Source organism: Aureococcus anophagefferens (assembly GCF_000186865.1).
Source record: "Aureococcus anophagefferens unplaced genomic scaffold AURANscaffold_68, whole genome shotgun sequence".
NCBI classification, from domain to species: Eukaryota; class Pelagophyceae; order Pelagomonadales; family Pelagomonadaceae; genus Aureococcus; species Aureococcus anophagefferens.
In genome coordinates this window covers 29,916-38,704 of record NW_008705619.1, presented here as the reverse complement: position 1 = coordinate 38,704, position 8,789 = coordinate 29,916, and the positions used below count along the sequence as shown (strand labels likewise).

The 8,789-nt window shown below is 70.0% G+C and overlaps 3 protein-coding genes across 3 annotated transcripts in view; 2 read left to right on the top strand and 1 right to left on the bottom strand.

The window, feature by feature from the left end:
- Positions 1 to 3,464: 3,464 nt before the first annotated feature.
- AURANDRAFT_59650 (hypothetical protein) lies at positions 3,465 to 5,447 on the top strand (the record flags this gene model as incomplete). Its single annotated transcript, XM_009043766.1, has 1 exon — positions 3,465 to 5,447. One exon carries the CDS (start codon positions 3,465 to 3,467, stop codon positions 5,445 to 5,447), a length of 1,983 nt encoding a protein of 660 aa, XP_009042014.1.
- A 499-nt stretch (positions 5,448 to 5,946) lies between these two features.
- RPE (Ribulose-phosphate 3-epimerase) lies at positions 5,947 to 6,672 on the top strand (the record flags this gene model as incomplete). The annotated part of the gene is made up of 1 exon (XM_009043767.1): positions 5,947 to 6,672. One exon carries the CDS (start codon positions 5,947 to 5,949, stop codon positions 6,670 to 6,672), a length of 726 nt encoding a protein of 241 aa, XP_009042015.1.
- Positions 6,673 to 7,068: 396 nt separating this feature from the next.
- AURANDRAFT_68137 (expressed protein) overlaps positions 7,069 to 8,789 on the bottom strand; it is a gene marked incomplete at both ends in the record, with an annotated part of 3,717 nt that continues 1,996 nt past the window's right edge. The window contains 3 exons of the mRNA XM_009043755.1: positions 7,069 to 7,245; positions 7,441 to 7,489; positions 7,918 to 8,718. Coding sequence (XP_009042003.1) covers positions 7,069 to 7,245; positions 7,441 to 7,489; positions 7,918 to 8,718 — 1,027 coding nt within the window. The remainder of the gene's footprint in view (positions 7,246 to 7,440; positions 7,490 to 7,917; positions 8,719 to 8,789) is intronic.

Genomic DNA, 8,789 nt, shown 5'->3' with positions numbered 1-8,789 from the left:
GCCGCCGCCGGGCAGCGGCGCGAGGGCGAGCGCGCTCGGCCGCCGCGGCGCGACGGCCTCGCCGGCGAGCGCGCCGCCGTCGTAGCAGCGCAGGACCTTGTCGCTCGAGGCCGTGACGACGAGGGCGCCGTCGCCGCTGCAGGCGACGCAGACGACCGCGTCCTTGCTCTCGAGCACGGTCGACGACCAGGCGCCGTCCGAACCCCGCCGCGCGACCACGGCGCCGCGGCCGATGCCGACGCAGAGCAGGCCGTCGGCCGCCGCGATGAGTCCCATTGTACGCTGGTGCGAGGCCGGCCGCACGCAGATCGCCAATGGTTCAGCATGAACTCAAGGTGAAGTTTAGAACCTCCCGGCGGGCGTCGACGGCACCTGGCGTTGGTGCGCGGTGCTTACCGGTGCTGCGCTGCTTCGAGACTCGCCGCGCCAGCTCTCTTTCCAGCCCTGCGTGCGAGCTGGTCGAAGTGGGACGCCGCGCGCTCCACCTTGAAAATCGCGCGCGCGCGCGCGTTGCTACCGCAGTTGGTGCGGCCGCGGCCCTTGGTGCCGACGGCCGGGCCCACCCGGAATTCGGGCGCCACCACCGGTCGCGCGGACTCGTGCAGCGCGTTTTTTTTTGCCACAACATTGGATTCAAGAATCGCAAAGCCCAAGTTGAGCCGATCCGGCCTTCTTGTGCTCGTCCACGGCGCCCGTCTGTTCGCAACCTGCCGAAGCTCTAAGACCATGATTCGTTCCGTCATCGTGGCCATCTGCATCGCCGGCGCCTCGGGCGCGTCCGCCGTGTCCGCGATTGCAATCAGCGAGAGCAATACGCTTGCCAAGCGGCGGTTTCGAGAGAAGAACATTCGATCGCAGCGACGTGTGCGCGAGCGATGGCGCGCTGCCAGGCTCCGCGCGCCGCGCCACGAAGAGCCGTCATCGAACGCGAGCGCTCGTTCGGCAATGGGTGTAGCGAGGCGCGCCGCGGCGCGCGCGGCGCGAGACGACGGCTCCCGACGCAGGCTTCGCTCCCGCGGCCCGCGCCCACGCGCCGGCGCGGCTCGAGGCCTCCGTTTCCTCGGCCGACTCGGCCAACGGCGGGATCTTTGACTGGCAGACGAAGTTGATGGCTGACCTGACTGAGAAGTACGCGCCGAAGGCGGTCGTCGAGGCGGTGACGGCCGCGGACGACGAGCCGGTCGACGCCGAGGTCGCGGAGGCCGCCGCCGAGGAGGCCCCGGTCGGGCTCTTCAAGCGCATCAGGCGGCTCCCCGGCCGTCTGATGTTCTGGAGGAAGTAGGCTCGCACGCGTCAGCGAGAATCACACCACGGTCGCGGCCAGAGGTCGCGTCGCTAATCATCCTCTCTGTACATACTATCATCCTGTGTAGTGATACGGGCGCGCTACGCAGTCGCTGGAGCGCAGCAGGACGAGCACCTGGCGACACCATCGGCGCAGCAACGTCGCAGCATGCACTGCATGTTGACCCAGCGAGTTGACATGATGGGAGCGAGATTTTGACAACGCGAAAGCGAGCAGATTCGATGAGGCACCGCGTGTGCTTCGCCATCGCATGGCTCTGCGCGCGAACCCGCGCCGAGACGCGCGGCTACCTCTTCGTGTCGAACCGCCTCGACGAGGTGCTCGTCGCCGCGTCGCAGCTGCGGCACGTCGAGCCGGCGTGCAACATGACGCTCGTCGCCGACGGCGCGACGCTCGGCGAGCTCGCGTCGCGGGAGCGGTCCGGCGGGTCGTCGCGGTCCACCTTCGACGTCGTCCTGGGCAGCGAGCGGCTGCTGCCCGGCACGGCGACGGGCGACAGCATGGGGTTTCGCGTGCAGAAGCTGAGGGCACTGCGCTTCACGCCCTACGACCTCACGGTCTACATGGACAGCGACACGTTGGCCTGCGGCCCGCTCGGCGCCCTCTTCGACGCGCTGGGCGACGCGGACGCGGGCGGCGTCGCGCAGCACGAGACGATCGTCAACGGCGGCGTTCTGGTGTATCGGAAGAACGCGCGGGCCCTCGCGCTGTGGGCGCGCTGGGAGGCGGAGTACGGCCGGGTCATGGGCGCGACGCGGCGCGAGCAGCCCGTGCTCCAGGAGGCGCTGCGCTGGGCCGCGGAGACGCGCGCGGCGACGTTCGCGAAGCTGCCGCGGACCTACAACTGCCGCGGCGCGGCGTCCTGCGGGCTGGTCACGAACAAGGCCGGCGAGCGCGTGCACTGCCTCCTCATCCACGGCCACGACGCCGGCGCGGCGGCGACCTTCGACCGTCGCGCCGCGCTCGAGGGGCAGGCGCGGGCCGCGGCGCTGCTGGACGCGTACAAGCGGCCCTGCCCGGCGCTCGGCGGCGGCCACCCCTTGGTGGTCGTCGCCGAGGCCGGCGAGTTCGGCGGCGGCGCGCCGAGCTTGGATGCGGCGCTGCTGAAGCGGTTGGAGGTGTTGTCCAAGGACAACGACGCGTCGCCGTGCCGCGTCGAGCCGCGCGCGAGCCCGTCGTGGGTCGACAAGTCGCTCAAGAAGTGTGCGCTGTCCAAGACGCGCTACGCGTCCATCGCCGTCGTCGGCAAGCTGCCCCAGCCGCCCGTGCACGTCGCGGGCGCGCCGGTGTTGATCGCGTGGATCCGCGATCCCGCGGACGCGGCGAAAAAGGACGGCTGCGCGGCGTTCCTCGCGGGCTGCGCGTCGCGCGACGCGGCGCCGGGCGCGTGCGCGGAATGCGCGGACCGCCTGGTCAGGTGGTTCTGCGCCGCGGACGAGGCGACGTGCGCCAAGCTCGGGCGGCCCGCGGGGGCCCTGGAGAACGCGGACGCGTTTTTCCAAGTCGTCGTCGCGGAGACGAGGGTTCGAGAGTCGTTCCGGACGCTGGAGACGGTGCTGCCGTCCCATTTTCTGCGCCTGGCCGAGGGCGTCCCGGACGACGAGCCGGGCGCCGTCGAGGCGCGCCGCGAGGCCGCGGTCGCCGCGCTCGCGGGCGACCTGTTCCGGTTCCGCGCGCGGCCCGACGCGGCGGCCGCGCGCGCCTACGTGCTGGGCGCGCTCGGGGACGACCTCGCGCTCTACGACGCGCTCGCGGCGAAGCTGGATGGCGACATCGCGGCGTGTGGTGCGCGGGCGGGGTAAAAAGGGGGTTTTGGAGTGGTCCTCGAGATGGCCTCAGGCGCGGGGATGATCGCGACTTCGCTAGCCGCAGGACACCCGTGATGTTGAAGTCCTCAGCTCGGCTCAGACGCGACGTAGACGCTCTCGTCGCCCGCGGTTGTGAGCTTATGATGCTCGCGCAGCAGCGCGGCATGCCGAAGATGGCCCTCCTGTTTTTGTGCCTGGCGCCCGCGGCGGCCCTCGTCGCGCCGTCGTCGCTTTTTGGTTCGCGACGACGAACGGTGGTGTCGGACACGCCCTACAACTTCGGCGGGTCGTCGGGGTACACGGGGCCGGACCGGACGCCGCTCCTGGACAGCGTCATCGAGCCGCGGGACATGAAGAAGTTCAGCATCGCGGAGCTGAAGCAGCTCGCGCACGAGCTGCGGTGGGACGTGATCCGCGCGGTGTCGAAGACGGGCGGCCACCTGAGCTCGAGCCTCGGCGTCGTCGAGCTGACGACGGCGCTGCACTACGTCTTCGACGCGCCCGAGGACCGCATCATGTGGGACGTGAGCCACCAGTGCTACCCGCACAAGATCCTCACGGGCCGCCGGTCGCGCATGGGCACGCTCCGCCAGCAGGACGGCCTCTCCGGCTTCCAGAAGCGCGCCGAGTCCGAGTACGACGCGTTCGGCGCGGGCCACTCGTCGACGTCCATCTCCGCGGCGCTGGGCATGTCCGTGGGCAAGAGCCAGAAGGGCAGGGCCCAGAACAACTGCATCGCGGTCATCGGCGACGGCGCGATCACCGGCGGCATGGCCTTCGAGGCGATGAACAACGCCAACTACCTCCAGGCGCGCATGATCACGGTGCTCAACGACAACGGCCAGGTGTCGCTGCCCACGGGCACGCCCTCCGCCGGCGGCGTCATCCCCAGCGGCGCGCTGAGCGCCTACACGTCGCGCCTCATCTCGTCGAAGCCCTTCGCGGACTTTCGGCAGGTCGCCAAGGGCATCTCCTCGCTCTTCCCGTCGGAGATCCAGGCCATCAACGCGAAGATCGACGAGTACGCCCGCGGCATCGTCACGGGCGGCACGCTGTTCGAGGAGCTCGGCTTCTACTACATCGGCCCCGTCGACGGCCACGACTTAGAGAACCTCGTGCCCATCCTCGAGAATCTGCGGGACACGCCGTCGAACAAGCCCGTGCTGCTCCACATCAAGACGGAGAAGGGCTACGGCTACGCCCCGGCCATGCAGGCGAGCGACAAGATGCACGGCGTCGCCAAGTTCGACGTCGCGACGGGCAAGCAGTTCAAGGGCGCGCCGCCGGCGCCGGGCGCGCCGCCCAAGCCCGCGTCGCTCACGACCATCTTCGCCAACGAGCTCTGCCGGTTGGCGGAGAAGGACCGCGACGTCATCGGCATCACGGCGGCCATGCCCGGCGGCACGGGCATGGACATCTTCGGCCGCCGGTTCCCGAAGCGGACGTACGACGTCGGCATCGCGGAGCAGCACGCGGTGACCTTCGCCGCGGGCCTCGCCGTGGAGGGCCTGAAGCCCTTCTGCTGCATCTACTCGACGTTCATGCAGCGGGGCTACGACCAGCTCGTCCACGACGTCGTCATCCAGGACCTGCCCGTGCGGTTCATCCTCGACCGCGCGGGCCTCGTCGGCAACGACGGGCCGACGCACCACGGGTCCTTCGACCTGACCTACCTCGGCTGCATGCCGGGCCTCGTGATCATGGCGCCGGCGGAGGAGGTGGACCTGCGGAACATGATCGCGACGGCGTACGCGATCGACGACAAGCCGTCCTGCGTCCGCTACCCGCGCGGCACGGGCTACGGCCTGGAGAAGCTCAACGACCTCTTCGACCTCGGGCTGACCGAGGTGCCCGAGGCGGGCGAGGTCCTGCCCGTCGGCAAGGGCCGCATCATCAAGGACGGTGTGAAGGGCCGGCCCGGCGCAAACAAAAAGGTCGCGATCCTCTCGCTGGGCACGCGGCTCGCGGCCGCGGCCGAGGCGGCCAAGGAGCTGGAGGGGGAGTACGACGACGTCGCCGTGACGGTCGCCGACGCGCGCTTCATGAAGCCCCTCGACATCGACCTCGTGCGCAAGCTCGCGAAGGAGAACGACGTGCTGATCACGATCGAGGAGAACTCCGTGCTCGGCTTCGGCGACTACGTGCTCCACTTCCTCGCCCTCGACGGCGCGCTCGACGACGGCAACCTCAAGGTCCGCCCCATGGTCCTGCCCGACGCCTTCATCGAGACCGCGACGCAGTTCCAGCAGTACGAGGCCGCGGGCCTCAACGCGAAGCACATCGTCGGCACCGCGGCCAAGCTCCTCGACCGCGCCAAGGTCCCCGCGATCTAGGCGGCCGTCGAGGAGAACAACACACACACATCCCCCCCCTTTCCCCTGCTAACTAACGAGCCTCCCTGCAATCTCAATTTCACTGGCCGTCTTGCCGGCCGCGCCGCGTCGCGTCGCTCGCGGCGACGGGGGGCTGTGTCAAGCGCGTACAAGGCGTGCCCTACGTTGAGAATACGAAGCTTGGTATCCCTGGTGTTCTGTGCCGTCGCAAGCAAAAAAATCGCGTCAGCGAGTGCAGCTTGACGTCAAGTTGCCGCGAGCAGCAACGTCAGAGCGTCGTGATTCGAGTCCCGAGCGTACGAGCGTAGCCCCTCTTTGTCCTCGATCTCAGTGCGTCGTTCGGTGCCCGTGCAACATAACTACTTCATCTAATCCCATCTCCCCGCCGCAGATCATGCAGGCCCTCCTCCTCGCTCTCGCCGCGTCTTCCGCCGCGGCGCTCGTCGCGCCCAAGGCGCTCCCGCGGCTCCGCGCTCCCGCGGCCAAGTCGTCGATGCGCATGGAGCTCATCGAGCCCGACAAGGACTTCCTCATCGCGCCGTCGATCCTCAGCGCCGACTTCGCGCGCCTCGGCGAGGAGGTCGTCAACTCGCTGTCCGCGGGCGCGGACGTCGTGCACTTTGACGTCATGGACAACCACTACGTGCCGAACCTCACCATCGGCCCCATGGTCTGCAGCGCCCTGCGCAAGCACGGCGTCACGGCGCCCATCGACGTGCACCTCATGGTGTCGCCCGTGGACCGCATCGTCGGCGACTTTGCGGACGCGGGCGCGTCGTACATCACGTTCCACCCGGAGGCGAGCCCCCACGTGGACCGCACGCTCCAGCTCATCCGCGGCGCGGGCTGCAAGGCGGGCCTCGTCTTCAACCCGGCGACGCCCCTCGACATCCTCAAGTACGTCATGGACAAGGTCGACATCATCCTCCTCATGTCCGTGAATCCCGGCTTCGGCGGCCAGTCCTTCATCCCCGCGACGCTCGACAAGGCGCGCGAGGCCCGCAAGCTCATCGACGCGTCGGGCTACGACATCCGCCTCGAGATCGACGGCGGCGTCTCGGGGGCCAACATCAAGGAGGTCGCCGAGGCCGGCGTCGACATGTTCGTCGCCGGGTCCGCGATCTTCCGCGACCCCCGCACCGAGGAGGACTACAAGGTCACCATCGACGCCATGCGCGACGAGCTCGCCGCGGCCAAGGTCCCGGCGAACCTCGTCGAGAGCTAGGCGCCGCGCGCCCGCCCCGCGGGGACGCGCGCCGCGCCGCCGCCGACCGCGGGGGCCCGCTCGCTCGTAAGGCGGACCGCACTCGTGCTTCTTCTTCCTGCTACAATCGTGTTTCCGTGAGCTATCTCAGTGGAATCCTCAGGCCTATCCTCCCGTCGCGGCCAAAGGGCAAAGGCCGGCCGGCCCCTCCCGCGAGCTTCCGGCCGCACCGCGCCCCAGAGCAGGGCTGCGCACACAAGCGCGGAGAATAAGAAAAATCACTTAGTCTTCGTGGAGGGGCGCGCTCGCCGGCCGCGCCGCGCGCCGCGCGCGGGACTCGAGCGAAGGCGGCGGCGGCGCGGCGCTCCGTCGGCGGCGCCGCCCCGCCGCCGGAGCGTCCCGCGGCGGGGTTCAGCCTTACTTGAGCGCGGGGTTCTCCGCGTTGGAGGGCAGGCCCGGCACGTTGCCGAAGCCCGGGCTGTTCGACGTCGCCCAGATGATCGGGCCCTTGGGCTTGGGGATCTTCTCCATGGCGTCCTTGCCCTTCTGGTCGACCTCGAGGACGCTGTACTGGCTGTCGCCGAAGTTCGTGCCCTTGGTCACGAGCGGGGTCGTCGTCGGCGACGGCGCCATGGTTCAGCAGCGTCGAGCACGGCGCCTCGGAAAGTGAGCACAGATCAATAATCGATTGGCGGCGGGCAGCTAGGTTCAACAAAGACTGCACCTTGTACCGCGAGACAAGAGCATGTTTGCTGCGAGATCGATTCGCTGCCTGCGCGGCTTCGCGACGGAGGCCAAGGCGCCGGACGCGGTGAAGCAGTGGTCGCTGCGCGAGTTCCTGGGACGCAACGGGCAGGGCGTGTTCAACATCGGTGTGTCCTTCGCCGTCACGGTCCTCGCGAGTCAGGTCCTCTCGGCGAAGCAGCTGCGCGAGTCCCTCGAGGTCGAGGTCGACGCCGCGCGCGGCGAGATCCAGACCCTGCGCAATCGCGTACGCGAGCGCCGCGTCCCGGAGATTTTGAGTGCTGCGTTTTGCCGCGCGCGGCGTTCCTCGCGTCTCGTCGCGCCGGGCTCACGCCATATTTCCCCTCCGCAGGTCTCGGATCCCGCGGCGCTCCGGTCCATCGCGGGCCGCCTCAAGTGCGACGCGGCCGCGCTCGAGCGCGAGATCAAGCTCGCGCTCGACCCGCCGCCCGTCGAGCCCGCGCCGCCGGCCGCGCCGCCGTCGATCATCTGAGGCAAGTCACAACACAGGCATGTTAGAACATGAGGGAGGGCGGCGTGAGGTCGCCCGGGCCGTCGATGTCCTCGCAGACCGACGGCCGGCGCCGGCTGCCGAGGGCCGCGAGGAGCGTCCGCGACGGGTCCCGGAATCGGATCCAGGCCCGCGCGGGCGTCACCGCCGGGATCTCGGACCGCGAGTTCCGCGGGAGCCGCGGCGACCGCTCGTCGTCGTCGTCGTCGGAGACGGCGTTCGGCTCGAGCGACTCGAAGGACGCGAAGCTGTGGCTCGACGACGACCGTTTGAGTTCCGCGCGCGACCGCTCGAGGCGCCGCTTCGCCGCGTTGAGGCGCAGGGCGCTGTAGATGCGGTGCGCCGCGCGCGACCGCAGGGCGTCGAAGAGGAGCAGGCGCTCGCGGTGGGCGCGGCGCACCGCGAGCGCCAGTAAGACGAGCTTGAGCGACGTGAGGATGGAATACGCGGCCCGCCGCCAGACGCGGTACTCGTTGGCGACGTCGCCGAGGTCCGGGAGGCGCCGCGCGAACGTCACCCAGCGTTCCAGGCCGTGGCCCAGCAGCCAGGGGATCACGTAGTCGTCGAGGCAGCGCTTCACGACCGCCGGCGGCTCCGCGGCGAGAAGCAGGCGCGCGTCCTCCGCGCCGCGCCACCAGCGCACGACGCCGTCGACGGGCGGCGCGTAGCGCAGCCAGGAGACGACACGCAACGCCAGGAACCCCGTCGCGTCAGGCAAGGTTTGCTTCGGCGGCGGCGCGAGCCATCGCCGGAGCGGCGGCCCGAGGAGCCACCACGGCGGCAGCAGGAAGACGTCGACGAGGAACTGGCCGCTCCGCGAGTAGCGTCGCCAGGCGGCCCCGGGCCGCATGTCGAAGCGGCCCCGGTCGTCCACGGAACCGGG